Source organism: Oncorhynchus keta, chromosome 35, assembly GCF_023373465.1.
Source record: "Oncorhynchus keta strain PuntledgeMale-10-30-2019 chromosome 35, Oket_V2, whole genome shotgun sequence".
In the NCBI taxonomy this organism is placed as follows: domain Eukaryota; kingdom Metazoa; phylum Chordata; class Actinopteri; order Salmoniformes; family Salmonidae; genus Oncorhynchus; species Oncorhynchus keta.
Window position 1 is genome coordinate 82,004,434 of NC_068455.1, and position 20,023 is coordinate 82,024,456.

Here is a 20,023-nt window from a genome sequence, read left to right on the forward strand (position 1 = left end):
TCCCCCCAGACAGCTACAGGAAGGGGTCAGATTGACCAAGGGGCATAAAGGTGGTTCACTCCCCCCCCAGACAGCTACAGGAAGGGGTCAGATTGACCAAGGGGCATAAAGGTGGTTCACTCCCCCCCCAGACAGCTACAGGAAGGGGTCAGATTGACCAAGGGGCATAAAGGTGGTTCACTTTGTTCCCCCCAGACAGCTACAGGAAGGGGTCAGATTGACCAAGGGGCATAAAGGTGGTTCACTTTGTTCCCCCCAGACAGCTACAGGAAGAAGTTTTGAGTAATGCTTTCACTACGTCCTCCGATAGGTTTGAGGACGTCCTCTGGAAGTTGTCATAATTACTGGGTGCACTGAATAATTATAGCAAGTTGGCTAAGCTTTAATCCGCATGGATATCCCAAAATGACTGGGCACTGGCAAGAGCAAGGTGAGGACCACCTTGTGGAGACGGACGCCGAGCTCACGGTGCTGCTGACCACCGAGGAGACGAGCAGCAGACCCCGAGTTGTGTAGCGTCTGATTCGCTCTGTTGTCTGAGGACTTGTTCAATGTGTTTAGTTCCAGTAATAGCCGGCTTCTGGCCAATAATTAAAAAACGTAAAAAATAAAATATAAATTATAAATAAAATATAATATTATAATATAATTATAATATATAATATAATATATAATATAAAATAATATAAATATTTTTTTATTACCTCAACATAGCTTTTGGCCGTAAAAAATAAAAAATTAATTATAAATAAAATAGAATATTATAATATAATTATAATATATAAAATACTATATAATATATAATAATATAAATTATTTTTTATTACCTCAACATAGCTTTTGGCCGTAAAAAATAAAAAAATAAATTATAAATAAAATATAATATTATAATATAATTATAATATATAATATAATATATAATAATATAATTTTATATTTTATATTTTATAAATAAAATATAATATTATAATATAATTATAATATACAATATAATATATAATAATACAATTATTTTTTATTACCTCTACATTGAAGGACATGATGTTTATTACCTCTATGTTTGGTGTAATACATTTATTCACAATGGCGCATTCGTTCAGCCGGTCCGTGTCAGACTGATTCATGTCTGGACATATAGATACTGTAAATATACCGAAGGAAGGTTTGTTAATTGCTCACGTGAATATACAGTTGAAGTAGGAAGTTTACATACACATTTTTAGCCAAATACATTTCAACTCAGTTTTTCACTCTTCCTGACATTTAATCCTAGTAAAAAAATCCCTGTCTTAGTTCAGTTAGGATTACCACTTAATAGTAGAGAGAATGATTTATTTCAGCTTTTATTTCTTTCATCACATTCCCAGTGGGTCTGAAGTTTACATACACTCAATTAGTATTTGGTAGCATTGCCTTTAAATTGTTTAACTTGGGTCAAACGTGTCGGGTAGACTTCCACAAGCTTCCCACAATCAGTTGGGTGAATTTTGGTCCATTCCTCCTGACAGAGCTGGTGTAACTGAGTCAGGTTTGTAGGCCTCCTGACAGAGCTGGTGTAACTGAGTCAGGTTTGTAGGCCTCCTGACAGAGCTGGTGTAACTGAGTCAGGTTTGTAGGCCTCCTGACAGAGCTGGTGTAACTGAGTCAGGTTTGTAGGCCTCCTGACCAGAGCTGGTGTAACTGAGTCAGGTTTGTAGGCCTCCTGACAGAGCTGGTGTAACTGAGTCAGGTTTGTAGGCCTCCTTGCTCGCACACGCTTTTTCAATTCTGCTCACAAATGTTCAATAGGATTGAGGTCAGGGCTTTGTGATGGCCACTACAATACCTTGACTTTGTTGTCCTTAAGGCATTTTGCCACAATTTTGGAAGTATGCTTGGGGTCATTGTCCATTTGGAATACCCATTTGCGACCAAGCTTTAACTTCCTGACTGATGTCTTGAGATGTTGCTTCAATATATCCACGTAATTCTCCTGCCTCTTGATGCCATCTATTTTGTAAAGTGCACCAGTCCCTCCTGCAGCAAAGCACAGCCACAACATGATGCTGCCACCCCCGTGCTTCACGGTTGGGATGGTGTTCTTCGGCTTGCAAGCCTCCCCCTTTTTCCTCCAAACATAACGATGGTGATTATGGCCAAACAGTTCTATTTTTGTTTCATCAGACCAGAGGACATTTCTCCAAAAAATACGATCATTGTCCCCATGTGCAGTTGCAAACTGTAGTCTGGCTTTTTTATGGCGGGTTTGGAGAAGTGGCGTCTTCCTTGCTGAGCGGCCTTTCAGGTTATGTCGATATAGGACTCGTTTCACTGTGGATATAGATACTTTTGTACCTGTTTCCTCCAGCATCTTCACAAGGTCCTTTGCTGTTGTTCTAGGATTGATTTGCACTTTTCACACCAAAGTACGTTCATCTCTAGGAGACAGAACGCGTCTCCTTCCTGAGCGGTATGACGGCTGCGTGGCCCCATGGTGTTTATACTTGCGTACTATTGTTTGTACAGATGAACATGGTACCTTCAGACGTTTGGAAATTGTTCCCAAGGATGAACCATACTTGCGGAGGTCTACAATCTTTTTCTGAGGTCTTGGCTGATTTCTTTTGATTTTCCCATGATGTCAAGCAAAGAGGCACTGAGTTTGAAGGTAGGCCTTGAAATACATCCACAGGTACACCTCCAATTGACTCAAATGATGTCAATTAGCCTATCAGAAGCTTCTAAAGCCATAACATAATTTTCTGGAATTTTCCAAGCTGTTTAAAGGCACAGTCAACTTAGTGTATGTAAACTTCTGACCCACTGGAATTGTGATACAGTGAATTATAAGTGAAATAATCTGTCTGTAAACAATTGTTGGAAAAATGACTTGTGTCATGCACAAAGTAGATGTCCTAACCAACTTGCCAAAACTATAGGTTGTTAATTAACAATAAATGTGTGGAGTGGTTGAAAAACGAGTTTTAATGACTCCAACCTAAGTGTAAGTAAACTTCAGACATCAACTGTATACAGTTTAAAGGAAGAAAATTAATGAAATGTGCTGTCTAGTGCAGTCAGACAATATTCATGTCTTGGCGGCTATCAGAGACTCACTTGGACTCTTCTTTTGAAGAAGCTGAGATCTCTATACATGGATACAATATGTTCAGGAGGGACAGAAATAGATCTGGAGGGTTGGAGTTTACATCCAGGATCATACTCCAGCTAAACAACGTCAGGACTTAATGTTGACTGGATTAGAGACACTGTGGGAACAGCTGCTATAGGCTCTATGGGTACAGCTGCTATAGGCTCTATGGGTACAGCTGCTATAGTCTCTATGGGTACAGCTGCTATAGGCTCTATGGGTACAGCTGCTATAGGCTCTATGGGTACAGCTGCTATAGGCTCTATGGGAACAGCTGCTATAGGCTCTATGGGTACAGCTGCTATAGGCTCTATGGGTACAGCTGCTATAGGCTCTATGGGTACAGCTGCTATAGGCTCTATGGGTACAGCTGCTATAGGCTCTATGGGTACAGCTGCTATAGGCTCTATGGGTACAGCTGCTATAGGCTCTATGGGTACAGCTGCTATAGGCTCTATGGGTACAGCTGCTATAGGCTCTATGGGTACAGCTGCTATAGTCTCTATGGGTACAGCTGCTATAGGCTCTATGGGTACAGCTGCTATAGGCTCTATGGGTACAGCTGCTATAGGCTCTATGGGTACAGCTGCTATAGTCTCTATGGGTACAGCTGCTATAGGCTCTATGGGTACAGCTGCTATAGTCTCTATGGGTACAGCTGCTATAGTCTCTATGGGTACAGCTGCTATAGTCTCTATGGGTACAGCTGCTATAGGCTCTATGGGTACAGCTGCTATAGGCTCTATGGGTACAGCTGCTATAGTCTCTATGGGTACAGCTGCTATAGTCTCTATGGGTACAGCTGCTATAGGCTCTATGGGTACAGCTGCTATAGTCTCTATGGGTACAGCTGCTATAGGCTCTATGGGTACAGCTGCTATAGGCTCTATGGGTACAGCTGCTATAGTCTCTATGGGTACAGCTGGTATAGTCTCTATGGGTACAGCTGGTATAGTCTCTATGGGTACAGCTGCTATAGGCTCTATGGGTACAGCTGCTATAGTCTCTATGGGTACAGCTGCTATAGGCTCTATGGGTACAGCTGCTATAGGCTCTATGGGTACAGCTGCTATAGTCTCTATGGGTACAGCTGCTATAGTCTCTATACAGCTGCTATAGGCTCTATGGGTACAGCTGCTATAGACTCTGGGTACAGCTGCTATAGGCTCTATGGGTACAGCTGCTATAGTCTCTATGGGTGCAGCTGCTATAGGCTCTATGGGTACAGCTGCTATAGTCTCTATGGGTGCAGCTGCTATAGTCTCTATACAGGGTACAGCTGCTATAGTCTCTATGGGTACAGCTGCTATAGGCTCTATGGGTACAGCTGCTATAGTCTCTGTGGGTACAGCTGGTATAGTCTCTATGGGTACAGCTGCTATAGGCTCTATGGGTACAGCTGCTATAGGCTCTATGGGAACAGCTGCTATAGTCTCTATGGGTACTATGGGTACAGCTGCTATAGTCTATAGTCTCTATGGGTACAGCTGCTATAGTCTCTATGGGTACAGCTGCTATAGTCTCTATGGGTACAGCTGCTATAGTCTCTATGGGTACAGCTGGTATAGTCTCTATGGGTACAGCTGCTATAGGCTCTATGGGTACAGCTGCTATAGACAGCTGGTATCTATGGGTACAGCTGGTATAGTCTCTATGGGTACAGCTATAGTCTCTATGGGTACAGCTGGCTCTATGGGTACAGCTGGCTGCTATACAGCTGGTATAGGCTCTATGGGTACAGCTGGTACTCTATGGGTACAGCTGCTATAGGCTCTATGGGTACAGCTGCTATAGTCTCTATGGGTACAGCTGCTATAGTCTCTATGGGTACAGCTGCTATAGGTCTCTATGGGTACAGCTGCTATAGTCTCTATGGGTACAGCTGCTATAGTCTATGGGTACAGCTGGTATAGTCTCTATGGGTACAGCTGGTATGCTATAGTCTCTATGGGTACAGCTGCTATAGTCTCTATGGGTACAGCTCTCTATGGGTACAGCTGCTATAGTCTCTATGGGTACAGCTGCTATAGGTCTCTATGGGTACAGCTGCTATAGTCTCTATGGGTACAGCTGCTATAGGCTCTATGGGTACAGCTAGCTATAATCTCTCTATGGGTACAGCTGCTAGTCTCTATGGGTACAGCTCTCTATGGGTACAGCTGGTATAGGCTCTATGGGTACAGCTGCTATAATCTCTATGGGTACAGCTGCTATAGTCTCTATGGGTACAGCTGGTATAGGCTCTATGGGTACAGCTGCTATACAGGCTATAGGCTCTATGGGTACAGCTGCTATAGTCTCTATGGGTACAGCTGCTATAGTCTCTATGGGTACAGCTATGGGTACAGCTATAGGCTCTCTATGGGTACAGCTGCTATAGTCTCTATGGGTACAGCTGCTATAGTCTCTATGGGTACAGCTGGTATAGGCTCTATGGGTACAGCTGCTATATCTCTATGGGTACAGCTGCTATAGTCTCTATGGGTACAGCTGCTATAGGCTCTATGGGTACAGCTGCTATGCTCTATAGCTGACTCTATGGGTACAGCTGCTATAGTCTCTATGGGTACAGCTGGTATAGGCTCTATGGGTACAGCTGCTATAGACTCTATGGGTACAGCTGCTAGCTGCTATAGTCTCTATGGGTACAGCTGGTATAGACTCTATGGGTACAGCTGCTATAGACTCTATGGGTACAGCTGGTATAGTCTCTATGGGTACAGCTGGTATAGTCTCTATGGGTACAGCTGCTATAGGCTCTATGGGTACAGCTGCTATAGGCTCTATGGGTACAGCTGGTATAATCTATATGGGTACAGCTGGTATAGTCTCTATGGGTACAGCAAATGTTGGATATCTGATGAAAGTAGGGAAATATATATATTTTTTTTGAACACCAACTGTCCAATGAGGAGAGAAACATATTTCTGTTGCCATGCAACCTGACCCAAGTTATGACATCACCGACCAGAACTTTCACTGACAGGGTCTGGTATTACATCATCTACTTGTATCGATCACATTTTTACCAACGTGGCCGAACGTTGTTCTGAAGCTGTATCAGTGGCACCAGGTTACAGTGATCATAACCTGGTTGAACTCACTAGGAACACTACAATACCAGAGGCCCTAAGGTAATCTACCACAGGTCCTACAGAGGGTTCAATCAGGACTCGGTCACTAGGAACACTACAATACCAGAGGCCCTAAGGTAATCTACCACAGGTCCTATAAGAGGGTTCAATCAGGACTCGTTCACTAGGAACACTACAATACCAGAGGCCCTAAGGTAATCTACCACAGGTCCTACAGAGGGTTCAATCAGGACTCGCTCACTAGGAACACTACAATACCAGAGGCCCTAAGGTAATCTACCACAGGTCCTACAGAGGGTTCAATCAGGACTCGGTCACTAGGAACACTACAATACCAGAGGCCCTAAGGTAATCTACCACAGGTCCTACAGAGGGTTCAATCAGGACTCGTTCACTAGGAACACTACAATACCAGAGGCCCTAAGGTAATCTACCACAGGTCCTACAGAGGGTTCAATCAGGACTCGTTCACTAGGAACACTACAATACCAGAGGCCCTAAGGTAATCTACCACAGGTCCTACAGAGGGTTCAATCAGGACTCGGTCACTAGGAACACTACAATACCAGAGGCCCTAAGGTAATCTACCACAGGTCCTACAGAGGGTTCAATCAGGACTCGTTCACTAGGAACACTACAATACCAGAGGCCCTAAGGTAATCTACCACAGGTCCTACAGAGGGTTCAATCAGGACTCGTTCACTAGGAACACTACAATACCAGAGGCCCTAAGGTAATCTACCACAGGTCCTACAGAGGGTTCAATCAGGACTCGCTCACTAGGAACACTACAATACCAGAGGCCCTAAGGTAATCTACCACAGGTCCTACAGAGGGTTCAATCAGGACTCGCTCACTAGGAACACTACAATACCAGAGGCCCTAAGGTAATCTACCACAGGTCCTACAGAGGGTTCAATCAGGACTCGGTCACTAGGAACACTACAATACCAGAGGCCCTAAGGTAATCTACCACAGGTCCTACAGAGGGTTCAATCAGGACTCGGTCACTAGGAACACTACAATACCAGAGGCCCTAAGGTAATCTACCACAGGTCCTACAGAGGGTTCAATCAGGACTCACTCACTAGGAACACTACAATACCAGAGGCCCTAAGGTAATCTACCACAGGTCCTATAAGAGGGTTCAATCAGGACTCGTTCACTAGGAACACTACAATACCAGAGGCCCTAAGGTAATCTACCACAGGTCCTATAAGAGGGTTCAATCAGGACTCGTTCACTAGGAACACTACAATACCAGAGGCCCTAAGGTAATCTACCACAGGCCCTATACAGGGTTCAATCAGGACTCGCTCACTAGGAACACTACAATACCAGAGGCCCTAAGGTAATCTACCACAGGTCCTACAGAGGGTTCAATCAGGACTCGGTCACTAGGAACACTACAATACCAGAGGCCCTAAGGTAATCTACCACAGGTCCTACAGAGGGTTCAATCAGGACTCGCTCACTAGGAACACTACAATACCAGAGGCCCTAAGGTAATCTACCACAGGTCCTACAGAGGGTTCAATCAGGACTCGCTCACTAGGAACACTACAATACCAGAGGCCCTAAGGTAATCTACCACAGGTCCTACAGAGGGTTCAATCAGGACTCGTTCACTAGGAACACTACAATACCAGAGGCCCTAAGGTAATCTACCACAGGTCCTACAGAGGGTTCAATCAGGACTCGTTCACTAGGAACACTACAATACCAGAGGCCCTAAGGTAATCTACCACAGGTCCTACAGAGGGTTCAATCAGGACTCACTCACTAGGAACACTACAATACCAGAGGCCCTAAGGTAATCTACCACAGGTCCTACAGAGGGTTCAATCAGGACTCGCTCACTAGGAACACTACAATACCAGAGGCCCTAAGGTAATCTACCACAGGTCCTACAGAGGGTTCAATCAGGACTCGCTCACTAGGAACACTACAATACCAGAGGCCCTAAGGTAATCTACCACAGGTCCTACAGAGGGTTCAATCAGGACTCGCTCACTAGGAACACTACAATACCAGAGGCCCTAAGGTAATCTACCACAGGTCCTACAGAGGGTTCAATCAGGACTCACTCACTAGGAACACTACAATACCAGAGGCCCTAAGGTAATCTACCACAGGTCCTATACAGGGTTCAATCAGGACTCGCTCACTAGGAACACTACAATACCAGAGGCCCTAAGGTAATCTACCACAGGTCCTATACAGGGTTCAATCAGGACTCGTTCACTAGGAACACTACAATACCAGAGGCCCTAAAGTAATCTACCACAGGTCCTACAGAGGGTTCAATCAGGACTCGTTCACTAGGAACACTACAATATCAGAGGCCCTAAGGTAATCTACCACAGGTCCTACAGAGGGTTCAATCAGGACTCATTCACTAGGAACACTACAATACCAGAGGCCCTAAGGTAATCTACCACAGGTCCTACAGAGGGTTCAATCAGGACTCGCTCACTAGGAACACTACAATACCAGAGGCCCTAAGGTAATCTACCACAGGCCCTATACAGGGTTCAATCAGGACTCGCTCACTAGGAACACTACAATACCAGAGGCCCTAAGGTAATCTACCACAGGTCCTATACAGGGTTCAATCAGGACTCGTTCACTAGGAACACTACAATACCAGAGGCCCTAAGGTAATCTACCACAGGTCCTACAGAGGGTTCAATCAGGACTCACTCACTAGGAACACTACAATACCAGAGGCCCTAAGGTAATCTACCACAGGTCCTACAGAGGGTTCAATCAGGACTCGTTCACTAGGAACACTACAATACCAGAGGCCCTAAGGTAATCTACCACAGGTCCTACAGAGGGTTCAATCAGGACTCGCTCACTAGGAACACTACAATACCAGAGGCCCTAAGGTAATCTACCACAGGTCCTATAAGAGGGTTCAATCAGGACTCGTTCACTAGGAACACTACAATACCAGAGGCCCTAAGGTAATCTGCCACTGGTCCTATACAGGGTTCAATCAGGACTCGTTCACTAGGAACACTACAATACCAGAGGCCCTAAGGTAATCTACCACAGGTCCTATACAGGGTTCAATCAGGACTCGCTCACTAGGAACACTACAATACCAGAGGCCCTAAGGTAATCTACCACAGGTCCTACAGAGGGTTCAATCAGGACTCACTCACTAGGAACACTACAATACCAGAGGCCCTAAGGTAATCTACCACAGGTCCTATAAGAGGGTTCAATCAGGACTCGTTCACTAGGAACACTACAATACCAGAGGCCCTAAGGTAATCTACCACAGGTCCTACACAGGGTTCAATCAGGACTCACTCACTAGGAACACTACAATACCAGAGGCCCTAAGGTAATCTACCACAGGTCCTATAAGAGGGTTCAATCAGGACTCGTTCACTAGGAACACTACAATACCAGAGGCCCTAAGGTAATCTACCACAGGTCCTATAAGAGGGTTCAATCAGGACTCGTTCACTAGGAACACTACAATACCAGAGGCCCTAAGGTAATCTACCACAGGTCCTACAGAGGGTTCAATCAGGACTCGCTCACTAGGAACACTACAATACCAGAGGCCCTAAGGTAATCTACCACAGGTCCTATAAGAGGGTTCAATCAGGACTCGTTCACTAGGAACACTACAATACCAGAGGCCCTAAGGTAATCTACCACAGGTCCTATACAGGGTTCAATCAGGACTCGTTCACTAGGAACACTACAATACCAGAGGCCCTAAGGTAATCTACTACAGGTCCTACAGAGGGTTCAATCAGGACTCGCTCACTAGGAACACTACAATACCAGAGGCCCTAAGGTAATCTGCCACTGGTCCTATACAGGGTTCAATCAGGACTCGTTCACTAGGAACACTACAATACCAGAGGCCCTAAGGTAATCTACTACAGGTCCTACAGAGGGTTCAATCAGGACTCGCTCACTAGTAACACTACAATACCAGAGTATAGCTGATAAACACGCCCCTTTAAGGAATGATTTATGAGTATAGCTGATAAACACGCCCCTTTAAGGAATGATTTATGAGTATAGCTGATAAACACACCCCTTTAATGAATGATTTATGAGTATAGCTGATAAGCCCCTTTAAGAAATGATTTATGAGTATAGCTGATAAGCCCCTTTAAGAAGTGATTTATGAGTACAGCTGATAAACACGCCCCTTTAAGAAATGATTTATGAGTATAGCTGATAAACACGCCCCTTTAAGAAATGATTCATGAGTATAGCTGATAAACACGCCCCTTTAAGAAATGATTTATGAGTATAGCTGATAAACACACCCCTTTAAGAAATGATTCATGAGTATAGCTGATAAACACGCCCCTTTAAGGAATGATTTATGAGTATAGCTGATAAACACGCCCCTTTAAGGAATGATTTATGAGTATAGCTGATAAACACGCCCCTTTAAGAAATGATTTATGAGTATAGCTGATAAACACGCCCCTTTAAGAAATGATTCATGAGTATAGCTGATAAACACGCCCCTTTAAGGAATGATTTATGAGTATAGCTGATAAACACGCCCCTTTAAGAAGTGATTTATGAGTATAGCTGATAAACACGCCCCTTTAAGAAATGATTTATGAGTATAGCTGATAAACACGCCCCTTTAAGGAGTGATTTATGAGTACAGCTGATAAACACGCCCCTTTAAGAAAATGCACTGTGAGGTCAAACGGTGCCCCCATGGATTGATGACGAGCTGAGAAATGTCATGATTCAATGATGAAAGACCAAAACAGTAGCAGATAAATCTGGCACTCTGATGAGCAAAGTTATTGTAAATTAAGAAATCTTGTGACCAAGATTAACAAGAAGAAGAAGAAGAATGGATTCTATCAGTAAATGGGGGGGCAGTGGAGAAAGTTGAACACTATTATGGGTAGGAATTCGAACATGTCTGCCCTCTTTTGTTCAATCAGAGGGTATATTTAATTCCAAAACCACACGACATCGCAAACTACTTTAATTAATATTTTACAGGCAAAGTGGACAAGTTGAGGAATGTTATGATTCCAACTGATGGCTCCATGTCATACACCTAGGGTTGCACATTCTGGGCAAACTTTCCCTGGGAATATATGGGAATTAACGGGAATATATGGGAATTAACGGGAATATGTGGGAATTAACGGGAATATGTGGGAATTAATGGGAATATGTGGGAATTAATGGGAATATATGGGAATTAACGGGAATATGTGGGAATTAACAGGAATATGTGGGAATTAACGGGAATATGTGGGAATTAACGGGAATATGTGGGAATTAACGGGAATATATGAGAATTAACGGAAATATGTGGGAATTAACGGAAATATGTGGGAATTAACGGGAATATGTGGGAATTAACGGGAATATGTGGGAATTAACGGGAATATATGAGAATTAACGGAAATATGTGGGAATTAACGGAAATATGTGGGAATTAACGGGAATATATGGGAATTAACGGGAATATATGGGAATTAACGGAAATATGTGGGAATTAACGGGAATATATGGGAATTAACGGGAATATGTGGGAATTAACGGGAATATGTGGGAATTAACGGGAATATGTGGGAATATGTGGGAATTAACGGGAATATGTGGGAATTAACGGGAATATATGGGAATATGTGGGAATTAACGGGAATTAACGGAAATATGTGGGAATTAACGGGAATATATGGGAATATATGGGAATATGTGGGAATTAACGGAAATATGTGGGAATTAACGGGAATATATGGGAATTAACGGGAATATATGGGAATTAACGGAAATATGTGGGAATTAACGGGAATATATGGGAATATATGGGAATATATGGGAATTAACGGGAATATGTGGGAATTAACGGGAATATGTGGGAATTAACGGGAATATGTGGGAATATGTGGGAATTAACGGGAATATGTGGGAATTAACGGGAATATATGGGAATATGTGGGAATTAACGGGAATATGTGGGAATTAACGGGAATATGTGGGAATTAACGGGAATATATGGGAATTAACGGGAATATATGGGAATTAACGGGAATATATGGGAATTAACGGGAATATATGGGAATTAACGGGAATATACGGGAATTAACGGGAATATATGGGAATTAACGGGAATATGTGGGAATTAACGGGAATATATGGGAATTAACGGGAATATATGGGAATTAACGGGAATATGTGGGAATTAACGGAAATATGTGGGAATTAACGGGAATATATGGGAATTAACGGAAATATGTGGGTATTAACGGGAATATATGGGAATTAACGGGAATATATGGGAATTAACGGGAATATGTGGGAATTAACGGAAATATGTGGGAATTAACGGGAATATATGGGAATTAACGGAAATATGTGGGTATTAACGGGAATATACGGGTATTAATGGGAATATACGGGAATTAACGGAAATATATGGGAATATTTGGGAATTAACGGGAATATATGGGAATTAACGGGAATATATGGGAATTAACGGGAATATGTGGGAATTAACGGGAATTAACGGGAATTAGCGGAAATATATGGGAACTGGTGTTCAACCTTCCCAAGTTCTCTCACGTCACCCCGCTCCTCCGCTCTCTCCACTGGCTTCCAGTTGAAGCTCGCATCTGCTACAAGACCATGGTGCTTGCCTACGGAGCTGTGAGGGGAACGGCACCTCAGTACCTCCAGGCTCTGATCAGGCCCTACACCCAAACAAGGGCACTGCGTTCATCCACCTCTGGCCTGCTCACCTCCCTACCACTGAGGAAGTACAGTTCCCGCTCAGCCCAGTCAAAACTGTTCGCTGCTCTGGCCCCCCAATGGTGGAACAAACTCCCTCACGACGCCAGGACAGCGGAGTCAATCACCACCTTCCGGAGACTCCTGAAACCCCACCTCTTTAAGGAATACCTAGGATAGGATAAGTAATCCTTCTCACCCCCCTTTAAGATTTAGATGCACTATTGTAAAGTGACTATTCTACTGGATGTCATAAGGTGAATGCACCAATTTGTAAGTCGCTCTGGATAAGAGCGTCTGCTAAATGACTTAAATGTAAATGTGAATTAATGGGAATATATGGGAATTAACGGGAATATATGGGAATTAATATTAATACCATTTAAATGGAGATGTTTTTTTGCATTGGATATATTTACCATATTAAATGGAGACAGAAACATAAACCTTTTACCTTATCATACGTAGACAGAATTGCAAATGATTAAATCCTTCCAATATGATTTAAAAAAAAATCTATTTAGTTACAAATTGAACTTGAATTAAATGAGATGACTCTTCACATGGGATGAATTCACTGAACAACAAAAGGGAATATTGAATTCAACATCTGTAAAATGATAGTCTAGAAACTAAAGCTTTGGTTGTCTTTCTCTCAGGCTTCCATGTCTTCTCCCTGGACCTCCTCAATGTCCACCTCTTGAGCATCAGACTCTGAGGCCTCATCTTCACTGTCACTTTCCAACCTTGTTGAGGAAGGCTTGTTGTCAGGCACAAAAAGCCTCAAATCTGCCCAGATGGCCACCAATTTTTCCACCCTTGTATTGGTCAGCTTGTTGCGTGCTTTGGTGTGTATGTTCCCAAACAAGGACCAGTTGCGCTCTGAGGCGGCTGATGTTGGTGGGATTTGGAGGATGATGGAGGCAACAGGGGAAAGAGCCTCAGATCCACAAAGTCCCTTCCTCCAGGTGGCTGATGAGATATGTTGGCACGACTGCCATATTGTATCTCCATCCCAAAGCCTTTGCTTGGAAGTGTACTTCACCAGACTGCCAAGAACCTTGCCCTCATCCAGGCCAAGGTAGCGAGACACGGTAGTGATGACACCACAGGCCTTGTTGATCTCTGCACCAGACAGGATGCTCTTGCCAGCGTACTTGGGGTCCAACATGTACGCTGCGGCATGTATGGGCTTCAGGCAGAAGTCTTCACGCTTTGTGATGTATTTCAGGACTGTAATTTCTTGGTGCTTGGAGCAACAGTGAAGTGGGCAGGGCAGTACTAATATCTTCTCTTACATCTGCAAGCAGAGTCTGAACATCAGACAGGATGGCATTGTCTCCCTCAATCCGTGCAATGGCTACTGCTATAGGTTTCAGGAGTTCCAGGCTGAGTTTCACTCTCTCCCAAAATATATCATCCAGGAGGATCCTCTTGATGGGGCTGTCCATGTCGGCAGATTGTGATATGGTCATTTCTTGGAGAGACTCCTTCCCCTCCAGGAGACTCAAACATGATGACAACACCACCCCAATGGGTGTTGCTGGGCAGCTTCAATGTGGTGCTCTTATTCTTCTCACTTTGCTTGGTGAGGTAGATTGCTGCTATAACTTGATGATCCTTCACATACCTAACCATTTCCTTGGTTCTCTTGGAGAGTGTATCCGTTGTTTTCAGTGCCATGATGTCCTTGAGGAGCTGGCTCAGACAGTGTAGTAGTGTGGGCTCAATAGCATCTCATTAGTGTGCAAGATCTTGAGAGTCAGCTGTACATGTGATGGAGGAATGCACTGTGCATGTGATGGAGGAATGCACTGTGCATGTGATGGAGGAATGCACTGTGCATGTAGAGGGTTGCAATTCCATTGAATTGGGGATAGTTTAACCAAAATATGCCACAAGACCTAGAATTGTCTTAATGTGTATCCCACAAAAAAGGTTCACTGTTATAAGCTAAGTTTTTTAAAATGAATTTTAAGTAAAATTCCCCAAATTCCCGGACTTATTAACTCCCCATGGAAAATTCCAGAAATGCATGTTAAACTTTCATCAAGTAGAACGGGAAGAGGTAGAAAGGATGCTGTTGCCTCTTTCGGATGACAAGTCACCTGGAACAGATAATCTTGATGTCAAATTGGTTAGAGTTACAGCTAACCAAATATCAGCCCCAAATATCTACCCCAAATATCTACCCCAATCGCTCATATTTTTAACTTCTTATGGGCAGGTAGGATGGTCTACTCACAGACATCACAAATGGTCCTTTTGTTCGATAATGTCCTTATTTATATCCATAAAAACAAAATTTAGCTGGCGTGCTTCAGTCAATAATCTACCCAGTTTCCCTCTTTCAAAATGCATACAAAATTAATCCCAAACATTTCTAATAAACTTTTCCAAACAAGTCAAACAACGTTTATAATCAAACCTCAGGTACCATAATATGCAAATAAACTATCACATTTAAGACGGAGAATCGTTATTGTCTTTACCGGAGAAAAATACCAAAGAACGCGTTCTCTTCCACACGCTTGGAAACACTACAGCCACCTACAGGGAGCCACCTAGAAAAACTACCATTTCTGGCAAATTCTTCCAAAAACCAGCATGAAACTCCTTCTAAAGACTGTTGACATCTAGTGGAAGCCCTAGGAACTGCAATCTGGGAGGACTTCTTCTTATTATAAAAGTGCCAGCCATTGAAAACAGTGGTAGGCTGAATTTTCTTTTTTGGGGGGTTGGTTTGTCCTCGAGTTTTCGCCTGCCATATCAGTGCTGTTATACTCACAGACATCAATTTAACAGTTTTAGAAACTTTAGAGTGTTTTCTATCCAAATCCTAGCTTCTGGGCCTGAGTAACAGGTAGTATACTTTGGGCACGCTTTTCATCATCTGGACATGAAAATACTGCCCCCTACCCAAGAGAGGTTAATAAGTGATGTATGGGGTGGGCCCAGAAGTCTGGAAAGAGTCAAAGGTTATTCTAGTACCTAAGGATAAAAAGATCTGCATTCACTGGTCCTTATAGTCATCCTATAAGCTTGCTGCTGGTGTTAAGTATTGGGAAAAATGGTATCTGTACAAATCAAGGATTATTTCTCATGTAATGGTCTGATAATGGGTTTCCAGCATACAAAGAAGGGCATCCTACAAGTATTTTTAATTTAACATTTTTTTTTTAATTTTACCTTTATTTAACCAGGCAAGTCAGTTAAGAACACATTCTTATTTTCAATGACGGCCTAGGAACAGTGGGTTAACTGCCTGTTCAGGGGCAGAACAACAGATTTGTACCTTGTCAGCTCGGGGGTTTGAACTCGCAATCTTCCGGTTACTAGTCCAACGCTCTAACCACTAGGCTACGCTGCCGGAAGAAGTTTGGAACCACCAAGACTCTTCCTAGAGCTGGCTGCCCGGCCAAACTGAGCAATCAGGGGAGAAGGGACTTGGTTAGGGAGGTGACCAATAACCAGATGGTCACTCTGACAGAGCTCCAGAGTTCCTCTGTGGAGATGGGAGAACCTTCCAGAAGGACAACCATCTCTGCAGCACTCCACCAATCAGGCCTTTATGGTAGAGTGGCCAGACGGAAGCCACTCCTCAGGAAAAGGCAACTAAAGGACTCTCGGACCATGAGAAACAAGATACATCAAGATGATCTGGTCTGATGAAACTCCCCAAAAACAGGTGTGCCAACTTTGTACCATCATACCCAAGAAGCCTCGAGGCTGTAATCGCTGCCGAAGGTGCTTCAACAAAGTACTGCGTAAAGGGTCTGAATACTGACTGATGTAAATGTGACATTTTAGTTTTTAAATGTTTTTATTCATTTGTTGTAGTCAGGCTAAAATTCAGATAAATCCAAAGTCCATAGTATCTATGGATATCTATAATATCACTATCTATGGTGGTAAAATGGATATCATTTTAGATATCACTGAAGTATTCCCACATAATTTTTTATTTTACCTTTATTTAACTAGGCAAGTCAGTTAAGAACAAATTCTTATTTTTAAATTCTTATTTTCAATGACGCCCTGTTCAGGAGCAGAACGACAGATTTGCACCTTGTTAGGGCTTGTACTTGCAACCTTCCGGTTACTAGTCCAACGCTCTAACCACTAGGCTACCATACCACCTCTACACTCTAACCACTAGGCTACCATACCGCCTCTACACTCTAACCACTAGGCTACCATACCGCCTCTACACTCTAACCACTAGGCTACCATACCGCCTCTACACTCTAACCACTAGGCTACCATACCACCTCTACACTCTAACCACTAGGCTACCATACCGCCTCTACACTCTAACCACTAGGCTACCATACCGCCTCTACACTCTAACCACTAGGCTACCTACCGCCTCTACACTCTAACCACTAGGCTACCTACCGCCTCTACACTCTAACCACTAGGCTACCTACCGCCTCTACACTCTAACCACTAGGCTACCTACCGCCTCTACACTCTAACCACTAGGCTACCCCGCAGCCCCGACACTCTAACCACTAGGCTACCATACCGCCTCTACACTCTAACCACTAGGCTACCTACCGCCTCTATACTCTAACCACTAGGCTACCTACCGCCTCTACACTCTAACCACTAGGCTACCCCGCAGCCCCTACACTCTAACCACTAGGCTACCATACCGCCTCTACACTCTAACCACTAGGCTACCTTCCGCCTCTACACTCTAACCACTAGGCTACCCTACCTCCTCTACACTCTAACCACTAGGCTACCTACCTCCTCTACACTCTAACCACTAGGCTACCATACCGCCTCTACACTCTAACCACTAGGCTACCTACCGCCTCTACACTCTAACCACTAGGCTACCATACCGCCTCTACACTCTAACCACTAGGCTACCTACCGCCTCTACACTCTAACCACTAGGCTACCCTACCGCCTCTACACTCTAACCACTAGGCTACCTACCGCCTCTACACTCTAACCACTAGGCTACCCTGCCGCACTTGAATGTAGCTGCAGTAGTCTGAATGTCTTAGAGTCTAGACACTGCAGAACACACACATGATAATATATAGGTCTCCTGTCTATGTGATAACATGAAGCACATATTCAGATAACAAACCTTAGTTTTAAAAACCTACCCACAATGCCTCTCTCCGTGTACTGTAGACAGCCATGTTTCATAACGCCGTACAGTAGACTACTGTCTGATCTGAGGTCATTTCATAACGCCGTACAGTAGACTACTGTCTGATCTGAGGTCATTTCATAACGCTGTTCAGTAGACTACTGTCTGATCTCTCCCCTCTCTCTCCCTCCCCTCTCTCTCCCTCCCCTCTCTCTCCCCCTCTCCCTCCCCCTCTCTCCCCCTCTCTCTCCCCCTCTCCCTCCCCCTCTCTCCCTCCCTCTCTCCCTCCCTCCTCTCTCCCCCTCTCTCTCCCCCCTCTCTCTCCCCCTCTCCCTCCCCTCCCCCTCTCCCCCTCTCTCCCTCCCTCTCTCCCTCCCTCTCTCTCCCCTCTCTCCCTCCCTCTCTCTCCCCCTCTCCCTCCCCTCTCCCTCCCCTCTCTCTCCCCCCTCTCCCTCCCCTCTCTCCCTCCCCCTCTCTCCCCCTCTCTCCCTCGTCTCTCTCCCCTCTCCCTCCCCTCTCTCTCCCCCTCTCTCTCCCCCTCTCCCCCCGTCTCTCCCCCTCTCTCCCTCCGTCTCTCTCCCCTCTCCCTCCCCTCTCTCTCCCTCCCCTCTCTCTCCCTCCGTCTCTCTACCCTCTCCCTCCCCTCTCTCCCTCCCCTCTCTCCCTCCCCCTCTCTCCCTCCATCTCTCTCCCCTCTCCCTCCTCTCTCTCCCTCCCCTCTCTCTCCCTCCGTCTCCCTCCCCTCTCTCTCCCTCCCCTCTCCCTCCATCTCTCTCCCCTCTCCCTCCCCTCTCTCTCCCTCCCCTCTCCCTCCTCTCTCTCCCACCCCTCTCTCTCCCTCCGTCTCTCTCCCCTCTCCCTCCTCTCTCTCCCTCCCCTCTCTCTCCCTCCGTCTCTCTCCCCTCTCCCTCCTCTCTCTCCCTCCCCTCTCTCTCCCTCCATCTCTCTCCCCTCTCCCTCCTCTCTCTCCCTCCATCTCTCTCCCCTCTCCCTCCTCTCTCTCCCTCCCCTCTCTCTCCCTCCGTCTCTCTCCCCTCTCCCTCCTCTCTCTCCCTCCCCTCTCTCCCTCCCCTCTCTCTCCCTCCGTCTCTCTCCCCTCTCCCTCCTCTCTCTCCCTCCCCTCTCTCTCCCTCCATCTCTCTCCCCTCTCCCTCCTTTCTCTCCCTCCCCTCTCTCTCCCTCCGTCTCTCTCCCCTCTCCTCTCTCTCCCTCCCCTCTCTCTCCCTCCGTCTCTCTCCCCTCTCCCTCCTCTCTCTCCCTCCCCCCTCTCTCCCTCCATCTCTCTCCCCTCTCCCTCCCCTCTCTCTCCCTCCGTCTCTCTCCCCTCTCCCTCCTCTCTCTCCCTCCCCTCTCTCTCCCTCAATCTCTCTCCCCTCTCCCTCCTCTCTCTCCCTCCCCCCTCTCTCCCTCCGTCTCTCTCCCCTCTCCCTCCTCTCTCTCCCTCCCCTCTCTCTCCCTCCATCTCTCTCCCCTCTCCCTCCCCTCTCTCCCTCCCCTCTCTCTCCCTCCGTCTCTCTCCCCTCTCCCTCCTCTCTCTCCCCCCGTCTCTGTCTCTATCAGATGGGGATAAGGCCCCAGCAGCAGACACAGTAGAAGAAGAGATGAGTTGTGATGCAGAGGAAAGAACACCCATCTCCTCCCCCAAACCTCCCCCATCCCTGACCCCTACGCCCACCTCCTCCCCCAAACCTCCCCCATCCCTGACCCCTACACCCACCTCCTCCTCCATCCCTCTGACCTCCAACCCACTGGACCACACCGTTACACCAACACCCACCTCCTCCTCCATCCTTCTGACCTCCAACCCACTGGACCACACCGTTACACCAACACCCACCTCCTCCTCCATCCCTCTGACCTCCAACCCACTGGACCACACCGTTACACCAACACCCACCTCCTCCTCCATCCCTCTGACCTCCAACCCACTGGACC

General features: G+C 45.5%; 1 protein-coding gene across 2 annotated transcripts in view; it reads left to right on the top strand.

The window, feature by feature from the left end:
- LOC127916385 (uncharacterized) overlaps positions 1-20,023 on the top strand; it is a 36,494-nt gene that overhangs the window by 13,183 nt on the left and 3,288 nt on the right. For both annotated transcript variants that reach the window (XM_052498030.1, XM_052498031.1), the window contains exon 2: positions 19,649-20,023. This exon is cut by the window's right edge and continues 1,419 nt beyond it. In XM_052498030.1, the coding sequence (XP_052353990.1) occupies positions 19,649-20,023 (375 nt within the window). The remainder of the gene's footprint in view (positions 1-19,648) is intronic.